Raw genomic sequence first — 21,886 nt, forward strand, 5'->3', positions numbered from 1 at the left:
TTGATAGCAGAGCCATTGAACGTGAGATTTGGAGTGTTATTTTCTGCGTAAGGATGTGTGAGTTTCCACAAGTTGAAACATGTCTATAAGGTGTTGTGTGCGACGGGTATTGGAGGCTGCATGTAAGGTAGGTGAAAAACCGGCCTCGACAGCCGGGTATGGCGGATGGAGGTTGCATGCCATGGCACGCCACCTTGGTGCAGAGCCCTCGAGGGAGCATCTGTCCCTGATAGCTGCCATGGGCGGGAGAGTGAGGTGCATTCAGCAGCAGCTTACTGGGCTTGCTTCTGCTCGCGCTGCGCAGCCTTGCGGGCAGCTATTCTCTTCTCCTCAGCCTCGACCATGTCTAATGGAAACTATGTGTTAGCAAAACCGTTTTTTTTTTCTTCTCTCTCTAGGAAACAATTCAATGGAAAAAAAAGCAAAGAACTTACCCATCCACAGATCCTGTCCCTCGTACTCCTCGTGGTGAATCTTCTTCTCAATGAGGTGCTTGTGCTCCGGGTCGTTGGGGTCGAGCACCATGACCGTCTCCCAGCGGCCCTTTGAGTTCTTTGCGTCGTTCATCTCAAAGGCGGCCGAGACAATGAGCACGGCCAGCGTCAGGCCCTGGGCGTAGACACGGGCCTGAACAATCTTCTGCGGAGTGCTCATGGGGGCGCGGCTGACCATGGCGAAGGCGACGGCCATGCTGGCGAGCCACGAGGCGCAGACGATGCTGTAGCGGTGCTCGCGGCCGTAGTTGAGGAAGCGCTCGTAGGCGGACTCGTTTTCGCGAATCACCTCCTGGGCGCGCTGGGAGGCGTCGCGGTACTTGGACATGGGGTCCTTGCTCTTCTGGAAGGCGACGCCCGCGCGGTCGGCCTGGACGATGGCGCCAAAGGTGCTGGTGGAGGTGACGAGGAACGTCCGGAAGGGCAGCGTCAGGCTGCGGAAGCTGGGGTACCGCTTGGAGCCGTAGTAGACGCCCGCGACGCCGATGGCGAGGCCGACGGTGCCGCCGACGAGGCCGCCCTTGACGACGGCGCGGTAGTGGGCGGCTTCTTCTTCCTTGGTGAGGACCTTCATGATGGCTGTTGTTGTTGTTGTAGGCGGTGGTGGTGGTGGTGGAGGGTGGTGGTGGTGATGGTGACCGTAGTAACGATAGCTGCGCTGGAGGTCGTCGAAGGGTGTGTGCAGCTCAGTGCTGGGTTATATATAGGTATGTGTATATCTTGACGGATAGGCTAAAGTCGGGCAAAAGCAGGCCGATGTAGGATCGAAAGACCGGCTGCAGCGGTAAGCGCAATGGCTGTCGGGGGTTGCTGATGGACGGGAGAAGGAGGGGCGAGAATTTTAAGGCGTGCGCAGTCGGGCGACGTTTGATACCCCAGACGAGCTCAGATAAACCGGCAGAGGTATGTAGTAGGTAGAGAGGCAGAGGTAGAGAGGCAGAGGCAGAGGCAAAGAGAGGGGTGGTGGTGTGGTGTCAGAAAAGCTGTGGTGGGGCCGCGAGCAGCAGACTTGGGTATTGTGGATGGGTCGAGGCTTCGGCGGTCGGGGAACGGATGGATGTTTTGAGGTGGTCAATTGATTGATTTCCTCGGAACAAGCAGTAACACCTCGTCGTTGATTTTGGTGAAGAGGTGGTCGTGTGAACGATTTGTAGGTAGTATGTAGTAGAAGTCTAAAGACGATGATGATGATGATGCAGGTGTTTTTGTTCCTGGTGTGAAGTGTATGTATGTATATGTATACAAGTCAGGAAACCAAAAGTTCAAGTGTGTTGATCGAGGTCAGTCAATGTCGTCAATGCTGGTGGGAACATGGAATAATGCTGATGCGATGATGCCGACAAGCAACAGCGGGAAAGGTGCCCGGATGGCAAGCGAGCCGCCCTGCTCATATATACGTAGCAGCCGGGCTCATGCCAAATCGAGAGTCGCAAGGAGGCGTCACACAACCCACCCCGAGCGGCATGATGTCAACACGCCGCAAGCGATAACAAACCAAGATCATTACCTAGGTATTTGCTGCCTCATTGCTTACTACTACTAACTAGTAACTGTACGAGCATTACCATTACAAGAGCCATTCAAACCCAGAAAATTTCTCTGATTCCGCCTTCCGAGCCGCCCCGCCCGCCCAGCAGAAACCCGAGAATTCCCCACCGAGAAATTCCCGTCTGATTCCCGGATCTCCGTCCGGCACAGCTCTCTTCTATCTTTTGCTTCTGCCATCTTGCTGTTTTCCCCCCCTTGCCAAGTTTCGATGCGGATCAGATGCGATCATGATTTGATCTGAACCCTTTTTATCAAATCAACGCACTAACATCGATTTTCCCCATCTCAAAACCATCGCACCAGAGCACACACACCAGCCCGCGAGCTACATGTAATAACTTTCTCCAGTCCCTTGTTCCTACATGCTCCGAACCCTCGTGCCTTGTCGCTGCGGCGGCGGCGGCGGCGGCCCCCGGCTTATGTAAATCGGCGCACCAAAAGGCACCAGCAAAGGAGAAAAACTGGCAGACCGGGCTACAAGAAGGCCGCGGCTGCGGCATGTGCGGCATCGCCCCTGGCGGCGAAAAAAAAAACCATTCCATGCCAAATACTCTACTATTAGACGCTGCATTTTTGCCGTTCAGCTGAGCTGGAAAGCCACCACGCAAGCCAGCGGCCTTCTCCGCGAAAATATCGTCTCACGTGCTCCCCCTCCTTTGCCAATACATCGACGACCCTTGATTAAGCGGTGGTGCGGCCTAGCATCGTACGAGCTTGAGCTTATTTTGGCCGTCCCGACTTTCCACTTCGCCCCTGCTTAATGTCTGCTTCTAGAAGTTCGGGGCGGTCCGTTTTGGCTGCGTCGTATGATTGCTCATCCTCGGAATCTCGAGTTGTTCAGTGGTGATATGCATTTCCCGGTTTTCTCAAATAAGGATGCAGAAATTACAGTACAATTGATACCAAAGAGTGTCAGCTGGCTTGCGGAGCTCGGCATTGCATTGGATATTATAGTAGTAGAATATGGCAGGGCGACTAACACACATCCCATCGGCAGCACTCTCTTGCTCGACTCGGCCTTCACCAACCATCAGAGGCCAGAAAATTCATGTTTCCGTATTCCATACCATCGGCTTGATGATGGGTTTCCGTAGAATGTATGCATGCACGAGAAGCTGGTCGGCACGAAGCACACATCTCGCAACGGGCTCGCCAACCTTCTACCCTGTAAACTTCACATACCTACCAGCCCTCAGCTGCCAAGCACATCGGCCCTGCACATATGCACCTTATGACACCACCACACACACCAGCATCAGAAAGTTGCCACTTCCCTTTCGGATCTGGTGCCGACAATCTGCGACACCATCGATCGGTAGATGCTTCCGGCGCCTGCCTCCGCCCATGTCGTGTGCTGGAAAGGGTCAGACCAGCGTCTTTAAGTGAACATAGATCCCCATCTCTGGAGTACCAGCCATCCTTGTCTGTCTCAAAGCTCCTCGGACGAAATGGCCGATCCGATGCGATCTAGCTTTATCACAATCGTTTGTAGCCTGGCAGGGCTCCTTTGGTCGGCGTGCTCATATAGGCGTATAGATGGTTAAGCTTACCTATGGAGCAACTACCACGTCCTGGACGAGATCGGAACCTATGACTTCACGCTGGCCGTCGAACAATCCAAAATATCTAATCCATGTGATCAGGAAGAGCCATGGACCACGAGTCGCTTCCTGGCCATCTTTTGTCAAGAGGTACACACTGCAACAGAATCATCGTCTGTTACACCGCTTCAGCCCGGGTCAGACAATATGCTCCTCACTGCAGCCGGCCCCGTAGATCCCGTAACGTTGCTCTCCGTGTCCCCGGTATCCGGGCCATCCTATGGTCACGGCACCGCTAGAGTACTAGTATTTCCAAATGTCCCACAAGAGCAAAACGGGAGTACCTGAACTGCGTAGTACGTAGTATCACTATTAGCCCTGTGCTTCTTTTCTTATACCGAGCCAACCGAACTTGCGATAGCCGACGTGATACTCAAAATAGACGCTCGCTTCACGATGCCTCCCGGCACAGTCGACTAGTACTATGTAGTACTTCAAGCTGTTGGGTCCCTGGCCTTCATGCAAGTTGGCTGCTACACAAACAAGCATCCATGCAGGGGCACGCACCGACTGATGTTCGGGAGAACCGACAAGAACCGAGATCTAGAGATCTGCCGGCCCCATTGCTGTAATTCTCAACACATCCCCAACGTCATCCTGTCAGGCGTCTGCATCACGACTAACAACATCAAGCCTACAGCCTCGTATTCGATGGAGATTCATACCAAACTTCGAGAGCCAACGGTGTGTTCCCGCCTTCAACTGCTGTGTCTTGCCCCTCGGTGACTTCCCCATGGTCGTGATAACTTGCATCCGTTCCTTGGGAGCAATATAGGCAACGTGCTCTCTTTCGCCTGAACCTGTTGTAGCAGCGTTATCGACATGTGGTTGGTATGTAGATTGTGGTAGTGGATGACGGAGAAGCTGCTGCCATGCTGTCCTCCACCCAGAATCACAATGAACGCCCTGATCGCGTAAATGTCCGCCCACAACCACCGGAGAGACCAACACGGACCGCAGATTCAAGTCTATGCGTAACAAAAGAGAGACAAAGAGGGACGCTCTCGGGCCTCGTGTGCTATAAATATAGGTTCCAGTTCAATAGCTCAAGCACGGTCTTCGCGAAGTAATATGGAGCAGGAGAGTGAGAATGCTCATACGTCGGCTAGCACTAGGTAGTCAGGTGCTACCATAAACCTACCTATATGCCATGAGGCTCACAGAGCGAAGCACTTTGTAGGTGTTCGCACAAAGAACCTGGAAATTGTCAACGTCCATCAAGTATGTCACTACATAGAGGTAGGTACTACTCGTAGCGAGCATTACTTTACCTTTGCAAGGAGTACACCTCACTCATCGGGTAAGTGGCTCTCGGCCGTACGGAGCAGACTCACTTTGTACATACTAGTATGGACGAGTATGTAAACATAGGCGAGGAGCCGAGGTGGAGTTGCTTTGGCCGACGAAAGTTGAAGCAACGATCGACAACACCATGAGTGGAACAAATGCAGTGAGACGATGCATCTAGGGTCCAACGTCTCCAGCCAATGCTCTCGCAACCGCTAGCGCAAAGCGGACAAAGGCGAGTTTGTCTCTCGTGGCGGATGGATTGGGTGGCTGCCTGACCCCTGTCGAAGAAGCCGTGGAAGGGTTCCATTCGTTCCATGAGCTGCCGAAGTCTACCGCAGCACCCACTTGGGCTCGAGACACCATGACGAAACAGGCTTTGGTTGCGCAAGCCAACGGAGATGCCACAACCACTTTGTTGGCCTCCTCAACGGACTTTTTCCTCCATCCTCTTGATCCTCATCTCCCCAAGCTCACCACGGCTGGGCCCGGCCTGTGAGTGGCTTGTTCTAGCAAATCTAGGTCCTTTGCTCATATTCCCTTCCCCGAGCTACCCAGTGTTGTTTTGTCTCGAGCACTACCAAGACAGGTCAAATGCGTGTTTCAGGACTTGATAGCTTTGAGAGATCCAGCATCCACCTGCGAGTTTGGGCTCAAGGTAATAGAGGACAAAGAGAAGAAGGAGGATCGGAAGCCCTCGTAGAAAATCAGGCCTTTTCTGCAGCCCATTTGCGAGCCGGCATATGGCTGCTTCTGCCTCCTCGGCATCATTGTGCCCTCTCTTCTTCTTCGCTGTCTTGCCGCAGAAAGGACTTCGTATCCTCGGCTTGCCAAGATGCGACTTTAACAGACAAACCCTCAACTTGTAGCAAAGAACGAACCCCATAAAGCCGACATTGCGTCGGCTCTCCTCCCTCTCCACATGCAAGCGAGATGCCAACGACAGGTCTCGCTATGCTTTCCCTATGCCGAGAAAGATTTACCTTGGTTAATAATCCAGGGCACAGAAATTTGCGTTTCGTAATGGACATAGCTTCGAACCCTTGTGCAGGCAATGACTCAAGCCGCTAGGCGGCAGAGGCGCATCCAGCGCTACGAACAATGAGGATCAAACTCCATCTAGATATGTCCCACAGCTCGATGGATCCCGCCTGTGCCTTGTGATGTCAAAAATGACAAGTCGGCTGATGGGGCGGCGAAATCGTGGCGGTAGCTCTCAGTCCAGTCGATGCTCGTCTTGCAGCGTTACATTCGGAGAGAGCCAGGAGCATGGACTTGGCGAGCTGCAGGTGCCCTTCATTGATCGATATGCATGAGATATCACACGTACTGTATGTAAAGTACAGTCCAGTACGCACGCGACTGCGATGCAATCCCTGCTCCTCGGGGACGTTTGAAAGCGTTTGAAATCGGGAAAGCGACCTTCCGATGCTTGACGGCCCGAACAAGGGGAGCGTAGACTTGCTCCAGGGACTAGGTAGTATTAGAATCTGTTCTGCAAGTCCTTGCAAGTACAGTACTTCGTAAGGGATGCGCCCTCTATGTGCCCCGGCGGTGAATTTGCTTGGGCTGTGTTCGTTGGCAATCCTGTTGGGGACCGTAATTGATACGCAGAATAGCTGAGAAAGGCAGGCCACGTACATACATGTACCTAGGTGTAGTATGGTGTGGGTTTGAGGAATGGAGCATGCTTTCCACGCACTTGTACCTATGTACGAGGAGATGGACACCCGACGTTTGTGGTGAATGCAGAGCATCGAATGGAATCTTGGGCGCCAATTGCGGCCATTCTGATGCCCTGAGCTCCACGCTGCACGAGAAAGACACGCGCACTTCTGCCTTAGCCGCCTGCGAATGGCTGTGCACAGGCTCGCAACCAGACAGTGGTCACAATGTCGGCGTGATGCTCCCGCATCGATCGCTCGTCACGCCTATCATTACTCATGCGGCCTCCTCGTTGTCGTTGGAGGGTCCAGGGCAAGCTGTAGGTCACCGGCGCTATTGGGAGATCTGGCGGTGTCTTAGGACCCTGCCAGATTTCTTAGCCAACCTGGAAGCCTGCAACTTGTCAGTGTCTGTGTGCCTGCATCTGCAGCAGCGGTTCGTCGAGAGAGAGGAAGAGAAGAGATCCCTGACATCATCGCGTACCTTTGGCTGAGAGTCGAGGCTGGAGACTCTACACTAGCAACACTAGATAGGCATGCTGGCATCAGATGGGACGGAACTACTGCTCACCGTCCTCCGGCATCGAGGCCAAAAGCCCATGAATCACAGAGCGCCGCGTTTCTCGATCGAGTGTCAATCCTTATGCTCTGTTTCTTGCAGAGATGCCCCGTGTGGATGGAGCTGAGCGGTGGGAGACGACGCATGATGCATGATGCAGAAGGACGGAGAGGAGAGGCTGAAAGACAGCGGGATGAGGCTGATTCGAGGCTAGTGGTCGATCATGTGAGATGATGCTTTGCTGCCCAAAGTCGAGTCTCTGCGTGGAAAGAGCGGGCGAAGGCTCTTGACGACTTCTAGACTCGTGCGGGCATCTACGAGAATTCCTAATGCGGGTTGACCGCATTGCCCGCCAAGCTGCGTCCATCTACCTCTAGTACTACGCTCTCTGAGGCATCTCTACCCAGGTGGCACAAATCTGGTGATGCTTTGCTCTGTCAATATATGTGCCTGACATCTTCCTTTGGCGGTCTACAGATTGCCTTTGTGAGGCATCGACAAGTACCTCGAATACTCTAGCTCAAGAGGGTCTTCTTGCTGTTCCTCCTGTCAACGCCTCGGAGTTGATCCCGGTAGGCACCTCTCCCCCCAAAGCCTAGCCCTTTGCTCATTGCACGTCCACGCATAGGACCCTCAGCTGACGCTGCAGGCCAATAACACAGAGTATTCCGTACGAGCATCAATCGAATGTCGTCCAACTCGCCGGTGGCAACAGCAGGACCGCCCGGCGGTCAACCACCATGACTGGACGAGTGTCCCGTCACAACAGAGCTCCATTCCACAGCAACGGCGCTGCCCAGTGGCTCACCACTTCCAACGCGTCCTCCAAGTAGCGTCGATGCTAGTGGCTTGGTGTGTCAACCACGACACACGACGAGGTACCAAGACGCCACCATGGGTTGGGCAGCCTGGTGCTACTGGCCGTCAGGTAGCCCCAGGTACCGGCTGCGTTGGGATGCGAGCAGCATCTCCATCTCCGACGCCTTGCTATTGTCGGGTCGAGGGCCGCGGGTTCACAAACGCAAGCGCTGGCTTTGTCGACGTGGCCAGAGCATCTTTGCCCTGAGAGGAACTCGGTTCTAGCACGCACGCAGTACTAGGTAGGTACTACTAGTTGCTTCATGTATACGGAACGAGCCAACTGCCAGGGGCAATGGGCGTTTCCGCTAATAGGTAAGGTAGGCCATGGTATTGCTACCTTACTCGCTCACCAACAAGTCGTGCCTCGAATGTCAGAGTGCCATGCACTGCGGAGTGCTCCGTCCCCCATATTCATCTGGCATTCAATTCAATTTACTTTTGGATTATCCCCTCGAACGAGAGTGGCCGGCGGCTTGGCACCCCAGCTGCGCATCCTTGGAAGATGGCGTTTGTTCTCCACGGGTCGACCAAGTGCCAAGGCACGTTGGAGCAGTGCTTCGAGTCTGGAAATCAGACTCCATCCTGGCTGCCTGGCCACATGCTTTGGACATCCCGGCTTGCTTGAAAGCACTAGTAACACGCTTCCAGGATGACAGGCATGGTGTTGCGATCTCGATAGAATACTACTATAGCCGATGAAGTACGAGGCTGGTACGAAGAAGCTGGTAGAATCTGCCTAGTGAGGTATTGGTATGGCGCCCCTTGCCACCTAGAGAGTTCGTGGAAGCCGACTTACAATCCCAACCTGGAACTCACCACTCAACAGGCTGCGAAGACGACATCGTCCGGAAGAGGTAAAACCGAACAAGGAACTTCCGATCTCCGGAAGCCTAGGCGGACAAAGGGCCTGGCCTGGCCGTCGGTCGAGCGCTACTGCTGCGAGATGAGACACGCATTACGTCCATACACCGCAGGTATATCCGGACCAAGAGCGCCTTAGTCTGATGATGGCTGGCAAGCTTGGCTTGAGCTGAGATGCATCTGACTGCGACCTACTACCGCTGCTAGTACCTCGTACTGTAGCACTATCGCAGACCGGGTAATTCATCGTCGTTGACCTGCATTTACTACTTTGGTCTCTGACCGAGCTTCTGTTTGGACCATGTGCTCCGTCAGGGACATGTCTGAGTCGGCCTCAAACCCCCCACGGACGGACGGTTGTGCCATGCCACACACACATTGGCTGCTGGCACTCGGCGCCGCAAAGAGTCCCTTGTTCCGTACGACAAAGCCGCGGCACGCTTTATACAGTAACATGAGCCCAGAGTCATGCCTGTGCTAGACAGGACAAGGGATGGCGAGACATGAATACCAAGATGGTCGACCGACTTGCATACGTCGCGCTCCGTCATACAAGTAAACGCAACTTGTGGTAGCATCCGCCTGCCGACGATGAGCTAATGTGCAGCATCAACTGGACAATCGACGACCTCGTCCCCCCCCCCCCCCCCCCCCCCCCCTGCTCTGGCCGGGTTCCAGCGGGCACCAGTGCGGTGGACTGAGGCATCATGCACTTGATTGCTCATGTTGTTAATATGTGCATGCGGGCGCCGAGGATGAGGAGGCACACAGATGCTGCTGATTTCCATGCCCAGGGCTCTGTTAGTGAGCGTCTGCATGTGCATGTGCCTGTAGAGGTATGTACTTCATGTAGTATTGATGTATATGCCCGCACTTTGAGTACACCGTTAGCACTTGGCAATCTGGTCCTTGTGGGTGCCTGAGGGAGCGTCGTGTCGGAACCTGAAAGTTTCATCTCGAAGAGACTCGAAAGAGCCAGAGGCTACGTACACTAGTAGTACTTCCTTGCCGCTCCACGCGGCCACGACTCTCTTCCATCTACCATTTCAACCAGCACCACGAAACAGAGGCCAGCCGGGCAGTTTTCCTCCCACAATGGCAGCAATGGACGCAGCCGTCCAATTAGCCGTTAGCGCCAACCCTTGTTCCTGTGGCACTGTGGCTACTTGACACGCTGCACCGTGATCAGTGCTCCAGGCTTGCAGGGGCTTGAGGCCGTCTAGGATGTCGCTGAGCGTGTGGGTGAGGAGTGGAGGCTCGTCTTGGTGATCATGCCGTCAACCATCTCGAACCTGGACCTGGACCTGGACCTGGACCTGGACGGACCTGTCCTCGCACGTCCTCGACGGACGCGTGCTGCTCGCTCTCGAGGCTCACCCCATAGTCCCCCCCCCATAGTATCCCCATATCCCCAGCCTCTAATACCCTCTGACTCTTGCTCCGTCCTCAACTCCCGAGCTCTACTCGATCGATCAGTGCTTACCTCGACCGCTCGCAGGGCCGAATCACGCGGTGCCATCATCGAATCGAGCAAACGCCGCTGGCAGCTTGCCATCCCGCCTCGTGCAAGAGTAGTGTGTGACTTAACGCACCTCGACAAGCCACTTTCTGTCCATCTTAGCCGTGCATGCACCGCGCCGTTTGGGCGACCAAGAACCGACCAACCAACCGACTTACACCCTTCGTATCTCTTGCACCAAGTGCCTGCAACCGTCATTCGCCGCCGTTTGCTGCAGCCCAGAAGCCGTCAATCAACGGTCGCCCGACAACAATAACATATACAGGCCGCGCCGCTCTTCTCCTCTTGGGGGCAGAGTCACACTGTTACCTACCTACCTACCTTAGCTACCTTGCCTTGCCTACCTTGATCTCGTACCCATCGACTTGGTCAGGTCTCCCGAGCCTCTGGGCTACACGACTCGCGCGGTTGAGATTTCAATAAATACAGCGACGGGTGACATACCGAGACTCAGCACCATCTCTCTCTCCCCCAGGCACACCTAAGCTCTCTCACGGCGTCGGCGGAACCTTGATTCATCCTTGCGTCGTGTCCCCAGCTGCGGCCTCTCTCGCTCTCTCTCTCTCTCTCCCACTCTCTCCCACTCTCTCCCTCTCTCACTCACTCTCTCTCACTCTCTCTCTCACTCACTCTCTCTCTCTCTCTTCTCTCTTACACCACACGCACACACACTCTCTGACCGCATGCTGATCCCCAGTGTTGGCAACGTGTTCACTTTGCATTGCATCCCCAGCCCTGCGCCGTGAGCGTCGTCAAATCATTGCCTTGCCTTGCCTTGCGTCCCCCAAGTTACCAAGTACCGCCAGTCGACTTCCGCACGCCTACAGCCCGCCCGCTTACACCGTAGCGCCGACGGTGCTGGACCGCTGAGGAACGGTGTACCCTGTCCGTACCTACCAAGTACTCCGCACTTGACGGCCGACCTACCTCTACCTCTTTTCCCGCCCTGGCACGGGAGGAAACAACAAGTCAAGTCGAGGCCACGCCTTTGCAGCGTCACCGTGCAGTCAGGCTGACCTAAACGACCGGGACCGACTTGCCCGGAGGCGTGCACGCTCTGGAGAGACTCACTCATTGTGAACTGTGCCGCCGGGTGTCAGTTTCGTGCTGCCTCAGGACGTGTCTGTTGGGCTCGGTCCCCTTGACTCAACCTCCAGGCTCTACAGTACATACTCCCTCGCTCCGTTCCCTGCTCGCTTGGGTCCCTGTCAACCGTCCTCTCTGTCTGGTGCCTGTAACTCGGGAGGATGCAGAGCGCCCTCAGGTGGTTCCAGGGCCCCGACAAGGACCTTGGGCCAGTGCCAGGCCCCACGGCCGCCAGCGCTAGCCCCAATGCCCTCGCCCGGCCAGCCCACAACCGCGCCACTGCAAACGCCAGAGCCAGTACGGCGGCGGGTACCAGGGCGGGTACCGGTACGACGAGTCCCAGCTCGAGTCCCAGTGCCGTCGCCACTGCGCGCGCCCCGGCCGGTACCGCTACCAGCGTCGCTACATGTACCAGCACCGCTACCTTCAGTCCCAGCACCGCTAATACCAGCACCGCTACAAGTACTACCAGCGCCTCACTGGCCAATGCCGGACCGTCCTTGGCTGCCTGTGCCGCCTCGTCCGAGTCCATGTCGCCGCCAGCTTCTCTCAACTCGTCGTCTCAATCATCTTCGCCCCAACCAGCGACTCCTCCCGACTTCCCTCTCGCAACCGCGCCCTCCGCCTCGTCTGCGTCTGCGTCTGCGTCTGCGTCTGCGCTCGCGACTGCATCCTTAACCGCTGCTCCCGCCCTGCCTCTGCACAGCTCCGGCTTCTCGTCCGTCCCCGCACTGCGCGCACAGAAGGACGGCTCAGCACCATCGCCGTCGCCATCGCCGTCGTCGTGCTCCTGGACCGCCGCCCTCCGCCAGTCCAAGCAGAGCCCGCCGCCCGACAAGCTCCTCGCCATCCCCCGCCTCGACGCCGGCATCGACATTGACCTCGACCTCGACATCGACCTGAGCGACTGCGACGACGCCGCCATGACTACCGGCCCAGGCCTCGATCCTGGCATGGCCCGCCCGCGTCAGGACTCGTTTGTCAGCGCCGGCCCCAAGCCCATTTCCATGAACATCCAGAACCGCGACAATGTCAACAGGAATCGTCGCGAGAGCCTCGCCGGCAGCCTCATGGGAGGCATGAGCTGGGGAGGCATGTCTTTTGGTAGCTTCGTCAGGGACGAGTAAGTCGTGGATACTTTTTTTTTTTTTTAAACCCTTTGCGAGACCTTATCCCACCTTGCATCGTGCTCAACACTTTTTTATCCTTATCGGCTTGTGTTATCCTCTGTGCGTCGCACTCCTCCAAGCCTACCCCAACCACATCCCACCCTCGCCCTCACCACCGCCTCTATCATGTCGAGAGGGGAAGAGAAATGGAAGGAAAACCCGCCTTTGCTCAATCTGCCCTCAGCATGCACTGCCGAGGTTCTCTCAAAAGGACGATGAGCTGGTGTGAGAGGCATTTGACCCCTCCACGCAGTCAACTACATCACTCTATTTTTTTCCCTTATTCAATCCCCTCTTCCCCTCATATTCGCACCAGCACAACCCTCCGCTCTGCCACGCTGCATCACAAAGCCATGGCTATCATACAGAGCATGCCTGCGAAATGCAGCATCAATTCCCCTCGTCATCAACATCTGCTAACGTGGAATTTGCCACAGCATCATGATGCAAAGCACTTCGCCGTTCACGGGTGGCGCACATCAGTCTCCGTCATTCCACTCCTCATCGTACCTACCCAAGCTCGAGGCCAACTTCATGCGTGACTTCACATGCTGCGGCAAGATCTTGCCCAACCTGCACGACTTACTTCAGCACTATGAGGAGGCGCATACACAGGCCAGCCCGAGCGCTGCCAGGAACAGTGCTTTCAACCAGTTCGGCGCCCTAGGCATCCAGGGCTCACCCAAGATGCCCAACGTGAGGTCGACTCCGGCGCCTGGCCCAGGCTCACAACAGATGGGACAGCAGCGCCAGATGGGCGGCCCTGGTCTCCAGATGGGCGGTTCTCAGCGGCTAGGGTCCTCCATGCTGCAGATGTCCACCTCAATAAACAACATGAACGACGAGATGGATGCCGTTGCTGACATGGAAATGGACGATGCCCTCGGCACCATGGACATGGATGACAGCCAGAAGATGCACCAGACACGTCAGCTGTTTGGCCAGCAGCAGCGGCCACAGCTCAACATGAACACCTCTGGTATCACACAAGGCCTCCGGACGTCCCAGCCTCCCACCCCCGCAGCTCAGAGCTTTGGATTCCAGAACAACCCTACCGTCTCGTCTGTCAACACTCCTACCCTCACGACCCAGCAGCAGATGCCGCAGCAGCAGTCTCAACAGACGGGCATGAGCGAGATGGATGAAGACCTGCCTGGCATGCCTATGGGCGGCGACGCCACTGATCTCGGGGACATGCCGTTCGGAAACGGCAACAACAATAACGACGGCAACGAGTCCAACTTCTGCATCAATGACCCCGGCAAGCACCTCTTCAGCCCCAACGGCGCGTTCCCTCAAGGCAACCGATCTATACAAGCACAGCTTGCGCAGCTCGGCTTGACCCACGGCCAGTTTGCGGACCCCGAGGCCAACAAGGTCCTGCTTGCCCGACTGCAGAGCATGATGATGCCGGAGGAGCACAAGCCATTCAAGTGCCCCGTCATCGGCTGCGAGAAGGCATACAAAAACCAGAATGGACTCAAGTAGGCCAACCCTTATCTGTTCCCACGGGTTTGACTCGATATGGAACTTGCTAACCTCTTTGCCAACTGAACAGATACCACAAGGCTCACGGTCACCAGACCCAGCAGCTGCACGAGAACGGCGACGGAACCTTTTCGATCGTTAACCCAGAGACTAGTGCTCCTTATCCAGGTACCCTCGGTATGGAAAAGGAGAAGCCGTTCAACTGCGAAACATGCGGCAAGCGGTACAAGAACCTCAACGGCCTGAAATACGTAAGTGTGCACGGTCCGACTGTTACACCCTTTCGACACTGACCGTTTCATAGCACAAATCCCACTCGCTTCCCTGCAATCCCGAATTCAAGCTTCAAGCACTCGCTGCTGGTCTGAATCTGCCGGGCATCGGAGAAGACGTAATGCTGCAGTGAGCGACTTGCACAGCATACGTCGGCGAGTCTCGACCTGAGCGGCACGGGGTGGTCCAAGCCACGAGCGACGATACGAACTCGCCAGTAATAGCCCGGTTCCTTAGCTGTGCTGATCACTGTGGGGATGAAGGCTCATCCTCTGGTTGTGATCAGCGCGCTCTCCCTGCCTTGAACTGTCGACTTTGACTCACGGTTGCATGCTTGCGCTGCATGTAAACGCAGTTCTTGCATGTTGGCATGCCACGGCACATGGCGACGATGTTCATTCGAGGGTTGGTTTACTGGAGAAGCATGAATCAACGGCCGGCAGGTTCAATACAACATCTCGTCTCCCAGTCGAGGTGGCCCTTATACAATGGCGCGATTACCGCTTCAACCCCACCATACGCAGCGCCGAGCAGATCCTCCCCTTTATCAGACGGCTACTTGACACTACAGGTGGCAATGGACGTTACCGCGGCCATATTGCCGAAACTGGAAGGACACTTCATCTATTTAAGTGTCACCAAACAAGTCCACTCGACTCTATTACCTATGACGTTATTTTCTATCGCAGTACGCTTTCTATAGACCGCTGGTTGGCACAGCGAGCAAGATGCTCTCGCTTTCTTAATTTGAAAAGCGCCTGGAGAGGGGATGTGGAAGGGAGATGAGGCGGTTTCGTCTGGAACGAGGAAGTGAAGACAAGGCTTCGTTTTCACAAGCAATGGAGAAAGACTGGAAGAATGTTTTACATTACGACTTTGTATGATGCGCGGTGTTGCTCTTTATGACGTGTTTTGTGGAAGACTGGGTATCGCACTGGACGCAAAACAGGTGTTTGTCTCGTTTTCTTTTTCTCTTCTCCCCTTTCGCCTGCTTTTTTTGATGTTTACTCTGTTGTGTGTTTCACGACGTTTTTGGATTCCTCACTTCTTTTGTCTTCGCAAAGCACTCTGTTCTCTCCCCTCACTCTTGTGCTATATTCCCCTTCACAAAAGTGCAATGGGGCCAAGCAAGCGACACTGCCAAGTCTGGTGAGGATTTGGCCCCTGGGGACGGGACTTTGGAAGCAGAAAGGAAGAAGAAGAATTGCTGTTTGGGCGGTGATTTTATGAACAACAAAAAAAGGGAATCGGGATACATTAAAAGTTGTTTCCTTTGGTGCTTTTGTCTTTTCCTGTTTCCCCTTTTTTTCTATCAGGAACGGTCATAGAGAGAGAGACAAAGAGAGATCTACTTAGGCAAAATGGAGCTATTTGTGCTGATACGGGACAACAAAATTCGAAGAAAGATTCGTCTTGAAAAGAATAAGAGAAATGGCTGTTAACATAATGTGTGTGTGTAGGTATGTGTGCATGTATGTCCGCGTGTAACAAGCAAGGTAGCCCGTGCTATTCTTGTGATGGCCTGGGATGAGTCGAGATGGATGCCTCGGCTAGATCGCACGGCTGGATCCGTACGTGGTATTCTCGCACATGCTTGTGTACAAGGTTGAACCGCCGTCCCTGTCCCCCCGTCTTGCTTGACTTTGACTATCCCTGCCCTGTTGAGGCGGATGGCCAAAGGTTCCTCATGTATGTGCGACACTGCACCCATGCACGTCAATTCGTCTTACTATTCGCTAAAGTGAGCCAGAGCCTCAATGTCCGTGTCAAGGATGATTGATTGATGATCACAAAGGCGGGCGACGACGCCAGAATAGGCAGGAATATAGCATCATATAGATCGTCTATAGATTATGTAGATGCCTATGGATCGAACAGCTGGCTACCTAATGCGCCACATGCACAAACTTTGTCATAAAGGCAGGTGAGTATAGAATCAAGGACCAAGTGATTAAGCAACCAACTCCCGAAAATGCTCGACCAACAGAGGAAAGCGAAAAGAAGCCCCAAAACACCAAGAGCAAAGGCGCATTGCACACAGAAGGAAAAAAAAAAGCCCTCACATCCATCCGCACACGCCTTCTCTTAACAAGCAATCAAGCAACAATAGCTCAGCTCGCCCCCCTTTCCCCCCCAAGGCCCACGGTGATCATGGCCCCAGAAACAAAGGTGAGAGAGCCAAAGGACATCATCATACTGTACTCGTGGGGCGCGCTGCTGCGCGGTCAGACTTTCGCTGGCCTAGCAAGACAACTCCCTCCCCATTCCCACCCCCGCCCGGCCTACGATATCTCCACGTCCTCGTCATCGTCATCGGACTCGACGATCTGCATCTGGGTGCTGCTGCTGATGCTCTCTTTACGAGTGCCATGACCCGTGCCATCGCCGTACCGGCCCGATACGCTCCCCCACTCGAGCTCGTCGCCCGCTACCACTCGGCCTTCCATGTCGATCTCCTGCGAGAGTTCGACGAGGGCGTTGCGGGGGAGCCGGAGGAAGCCCTGGGTCCGAACGATGCGGCCCCAGTGCGTCATGCAAAACGTCGCCGCCCTCTTGCGAAGCCATTCCTCGCTCGCCAGCCCCGCGCAGTACCAGATGACGCAGGCATGCTCGACGTCCAGCTCCTTGGCCAGGCGGTTCACGCACAGCAGGCGAAGGTGCGGGATGTTGTAGATGTTGGACATGACCAAGAGCCCAGCCACGTCAGAGAGATCCGTGGTAGCGTCGCTGTCCGCCTCCGTCGTGCCGTGGATATTGTCGGTGTAGAGGTACAGGAGGAACGCCTTGACGACCGAGTATGGCTCAGGGATGTGCATCTTCTTGGTGTGGAACTCCGCCATCTGGGCGTTGTACAACCGCGCAAAGTGCGGCCAGCGCGCTTGCAGGATCAACTTGTGAACGTGGATGGGCATCGAGGTCGGCGCATCGGCAGAGAGCCAGCTCTGGTCTCGGTTCGCATCGTCGGCTCGAATCAGCCCGGAGCTGAGCGTCTCATCGCTGTCGGCATCGTCTGCAAGAGCCGTGATGATAAAGTCCGTGCCGCTTCCCGTCTCTGGAGGTTGGTTGAACAGTTTGGCAAGGTCCGCGCCCAAACCTTTCGAAGGCTGGTCAGAAAGCCTGGTGGTGAAGGACGGTCTGGATTGGGCCAGCGTCTCTGGTGCGAGGTTGTTTCCAAGGAACCCATATCGTCGGAGGTCGACTTCCATGATGTCACTACACATCGCCAAGGTCAGTCATGAAGCGTCGCGACCACAAGCATAGCTGTCTCATCCTTACCTCAGATATTCCTCGTAGCCATTCGGTCCCAGATCGGTTGCGGCAGGATCAACTGGGCAGCCCAGGAGCCACGCCTTGGTTCCGTCCTCATTCATAGTGCAGTAGTGCCACCTATATCCCGTCTTGTAGATCTCACGGCCGTCTGCCAATTTCTGCCACCTCAGGGTGCTGAGGTCCAAGGCCGACAAGGAGCATTCTCGGTGCGTGATGGTCGCCGCGGGTGTCACAAAGTCCAGCAGGGTACCCGAAGAGTACGTGTGGAAATGGATGCCGGAGCCCTGGGAGGGCACAGTCGGGCCAGAGACGAACTTGAGGGCAGAGATGGTTCCCGGCGCCATGGGCGCATAGGACTTGACTTGGAAAGATGGAGGATTCACTTGAGCCGTCCTTGAGTTAGCAGCATAGCCAGAGGTGCCGACAACGGGATTGGGCGCCATTGTGTAAGGCGGCCTGGGAGAACTGCTGGTTCTGTGAGCGGCCGAATGGCGATCCACGACGCCAAAATGAGGCCGAGAGTCGAACTCTGGACTTCCCTTGAGGTCAAGCCACCACAAATCACTGATCTTGTCCATGTCTTCACTCAGGCCACCAAAGACCCAAACGCGATCGCCCCAGATATAGGCAGAGTGATCGAAGCGGCCGACAAAGCGCCATGCCTTGGACCACGTGAACGTCTTGAGATCAAGGTAGCAGATGTCGTCCAACACATAGTTGTTCTGGCCAGTGATGCCACCAATGATGAACAGCTTATCTTCGTGAAGCACCGCGGCGTGTCTTGCTCTGCCCTTGGGAATCGGGCCAGATACCAGAGGCTGTGTCCAATGCGCAGTCTTCAAGTCGAATATGATGAGGTCGGACAGGTAGGTTCGATGCTCGTTCTCGCCGCCAAAGACTAGTAATTTGTCGCCTTTGTACAGGGTCGCCGTGTGGCCTATAATACGAGATATGCGAATTAGTGACTGCTCTTGTTGACAGCGTAAACGGCAAGATGGCAGGTGGAATGAGACATACCCATGCGCACTCCCGGGATATCACCATAGTTATCGACCAGGCTCCATTGGTGACTCGTCAGGTCCAAGCGTAGGACATGGTTGTACACTTCGTCCGTGTACTGGTCGAAGCCACCAAAAGCGTAAATCTGATTGTTGCCGCAATAGGTCACTGAGGCATTGACGAGGCACGCAGGCCGCTGTCCTAGCGTGCGTGTCACTTTCGGGCGATAGCCATCAGCCAACGGACGGGCCTTGAGGGGCGAGTTGGGCATGATGTAGGTATTGTTCGTGGACGAGGCCGAGGCCGAGGCCGGTGCTTGCGCGTTACTCAGGGTTTCCGACGAGGTCTGGCTGGTCATGCCGGGCTGCGGCGTCCCACCAGCATGGGTTGTTGGGGTCTGACCAAAGAGGCTGACGGACGACGAGGCTGGGCCGGGGGTCGACGGTTGCGCCATGATGGAGTTTGGCCGCGTCACAAGCTCAGGACCATCTCAAGCGGGAACCTTTTCGTGTAAAGTATGCGCAAACGCAAAGCGAGCGTGGCTTGTTGGTAGCTGAAAAGGCAAAAGGAGGAGGCTTCGAGTCCAAGAACGGCGACGACAACAAGTAAACAGAAAGCGAAGGACGTCGATGGAACCAGACAGCAGCTGGCTTCAGCACGCGCCAACGGTGACGAGACTCGGCAGTGGGTTCAAGCGGAGGATGATGTAGGTTAAGCGTTTCAACGGCGCATGTGAGATGAGGGTCGCAGATTTGCGGAGCAGAGACGGAAGAAGTTCGTGTTGATGCCCACACCGACTGGGTACGTACCTCTTGAATTTTTAAATTTTTTTTTTTTACCTTTGACTTCCGTCCTAACGTCTAGCCGCGCCACGCCTAGCCAGACGCGGTTAGCCGCGCGGCGGTTATTGGGCTGTCACAGCGGTTGGATCTTTCGGAACAGGAGTAAATCCGATCTGCGGCGTTGCCCGGACAACAGAAGCTGCAAGCTAAGTAAATAAGATTCGCATATATACCATCGGCCGCGATCTTCACCGTTTCTGCAGTCCTACATACACGCACGCACACGCACACACATATCACATCGCTACCTCTACTGCTCACAACTGCTCTACTGCTCTCAATCTTACGAATGCTCACAGCCTTACTGCAACTCACAACTTCATTACTGCGCACTCAATATCCTCTGTTCACCAGCATATGATCATTTGATATATCATACGAATATCAAACACACAATGTCTACCGCGGCAGTCTCAACTCCCGTCAAGACGCCCAAGGGCCTCGCGGCAGAGGGACGGATTCCGCTCACTCCTTCGCCAATCAAGGCACTCAATTTCAAGACCAAGAAGCCCTCGCTTCGACAGAAAACGTCCAAGACGACTGTCAACCAGGGCGGTGACCGCTTCATTCCCAACCGGGCTGCCAGTTCCGCCATTGCCAACACAGGATCAAGCAAGGCCAACATCCCGGACAAGAAGAAGAAGAAGCGATCCAATCCAGGCATCTCAGAAGGATCAATGGAAGCCGCCCAGAATGAAGACGCCTCTACTGCTTTTGAGGGCTTGAGCATCCTCGATGACGATGAGGACGACGGCTACTCTCGCCCCTCGCCAAATACCGTGGCCTACCAGGACTCACTTGCCGATGTCTGCGGCGTGAGCCTCAAGACTCGCATTCTGGAATTCAAGCCTGCTCCTCCCGAGTCATCCAAGCCCGTGGACTTGCGCCAGCAGTACAACAGACCCCTGCGAACTGCCGCCTCCGGTCAGGCTCGCCGACGCATTGCCACCGCTCCTGAGCGTGTCTTGGATGCACCTGGTCTGATTGATGACTATTATCTCAACTTGCTGGACTGGAGCTCCGGCAACCAAGTCGCCATCGGTCTGGAGCGCAGCGTCTACGTCTGGTCCGCAGATGAGGGCAGCGTCAACTGCCTCATGGAGACGTCTCCCGACACCTACGTCAGCAGCGTCAAGTGGTCTGAGGATGGTGCCTACGTCGGCATTGGCCTTGGCACGGGCGAAGTCCAGATCTGGGACGTGGCCGAGAGCCAGAAGATTCGGAGCATGTTCGGACACGACACCCGTGTTGGCGTCATGGGCTGGAGCAAGCATCTCCTTTCCACCGGCTCCCGAAGCGGCCTTGTCTTCAACCACGATGTCCGCATTGCCAAGCACAAGATTGCCGAGCTCGTCTCCCACACCTCTGAGGTCTGCGGCCTTGAGTGGCGGGCTGACGGCGCCCAGCTTGCCACGGGCGGCAACGACAACCTGGTCTCCATCTGGGACGCCCGCTCTCTGACGGTGCCCAAGTTCACCAAGGCCAACCACAAGGCGGCTGTCAAGGCGCTTGCCTGGTGCCCATGGAACACAAACCTGCTCGCCACTGGCGGCGGCTCCTACGATCGTCACATCCACTTCTGGAATTCAACCACCGGTGCTCGCGTCAACAGCATCGATACCGGCTCCCAAGTTACTTCTCTGCGCTGGAGCCCTCACCACCGCGAGATTGTGAGCTCGAGCGGATTCCCAGACAACACTCTCAGCGTCTGGAGCTATCCCACGCTGGTCCGCAACATTGAATTTCCTGCTCACGAGAGCCGTGTCCTGCACAGCTGCCTCAGCCCCGACGGACAGATGCTTGCCACTGCCGCCGCTGACGAATCCTTGAAGTTCTGGAAAATCTTCGAGAAGAGGGCGGGAACCAGCGCTGCAGCCTCAGCCGCCTCTAGAAAGGCCGACATGGCAAAACACATGACGATTCGCTAGATGGCACCTCATTGGCGGACTTCAAGTCATCAAAAACACCAAGGGTAGAACCCCATCAACGGCATCTACTCTTTCTTTTTCTCAGCGAAAATTGCTTTGGAACCGGCGTTGGGGAAACAGACACGTGGATCGAAAGCGCTTCTCCACGGGGAGACACATGGGAATGGGTCAACCATCTGACACGAGCTATGATTGGGATGTCTGAGACGAACACGACAAAGAAATACAAGAATGGGTTATGTATATTGCTTGATGTAACAGGTCCTAGTTGCTGCATACTAGGGGAGGGGGAATTGTCAGCGAATTTTGATTTGGTGGAAAAGGGACAACGGGCGTTGGAGGCGTTACGGGTGGTTTTGGTTTGACGTCTTTGGGAGGTTGGGTCTAGATAGCCGGCAATAAAATGTTTGCCTTAATATGTGTTCTTGCCATCCCAT

General features: G+C 55.3%; 4 protein-coding genes across 4 annotated transcripts; 2 read left to right on the top strand and 2 right to left on the bottom strand.

Annotated features, from left to right (window-relative positions):
• Nucleotides 1-272: 272 nt before the first annotated feature.
• On the bottom strand, nt 273-1,116 carry TRIREDRAFT_122679 (uncharacterized protein; the record flags this gene model as incomplete). Its single annotated transcript, XM_006966808.1, has 2 exons — nt 435-1,116; nt 273-346 (listed from the first exon to the last, which is right to left on the bottom strand). Exons 1-2 carry the CDS (start codon nt 1,066-1,068, stop codon nt 273-275), a joined length of 708 nt encoding a protein of 235 aa, XP_006966870.1. The 5' UTR covers nt 1,069-1,116.
• A 10,894-nt stretch (nt 1,117-12,010) lies between these two features.
• On the top strand, nt 12,011-14,543 carry TRIREDRAFT_122680 (uncharacterized protein; the record flags this gene model as incomplete). The annotated part of the gene is made up of 5 exons (XM_006966706.1): nt 12,011-12,264; nt 12,385-12,603; nt 13,087-14,133; nt 14,208-14,388; nt 14,442-14,543. 5 exons carry the CDS (start codon nt 12,011-12,013, stop codon nt 14,541-14,543), a joined length of 1,803 nt encoding a protein of 600 aa, XP_006966768.1.
• A 1,760-nt stretch (nt 14,544-16,303) lies between these two features.
• TRIREDRAFT_49746 (uncharacterized protein) lies at nt 16,304-19,133 on the bottom strand (the record flags this gene model as incomplete). Its single annotated transcript, XM_006966809.1, has 3 exons — nt 16,304-17,623; nt 17,687-18,617; nt 18,698-19,133. 3 exons carry the CDS (start codon nt 19,131-19,133, stop codon nt 16,693-16,695), a joined length of 2,298 nt encoding a protein of 765 aa, XP_006966871.1. The 3' UTR covers nt 16,304-16,692.
• A 783-nt stretch (nt 19,134-19,916) lies between these two features.
• On the top strand, nt 19,917-21,449 carry TRIREDRAFT_109022 (cell division protein; the record flags this gene model as incomplete). Its single annotated transcript, XM_006966707.1, has 2 exons — nt 19,917-19,943; nt 20,028-21,449. The coding sequence occupies 2 exons, from the start codon at nt 19,917-19,919 to the stop codon at nt 21,447-21,449; spliced, it is 1,449 nt and encodes a 482-aa protein (XP_006966769.1).
• Between the last annotated feature and the right edge of the window lie 437 nt (nt 21,450-21,886).

The sequence above is a fragment of the Trichoderma reesei genome (genome assembly GCF_000167675.1).
Source record: "Trichoderma reesei QM6a unplaced genomic scaffold TRIREscaffold_14, whole genome shotgun sequence".
NCBI lineage: Eukaryota > Fungi > Ascomycota > Sordariomycetes > Hypocreales > Hypocreaceae > Trichoderma > Trichoderma reesei.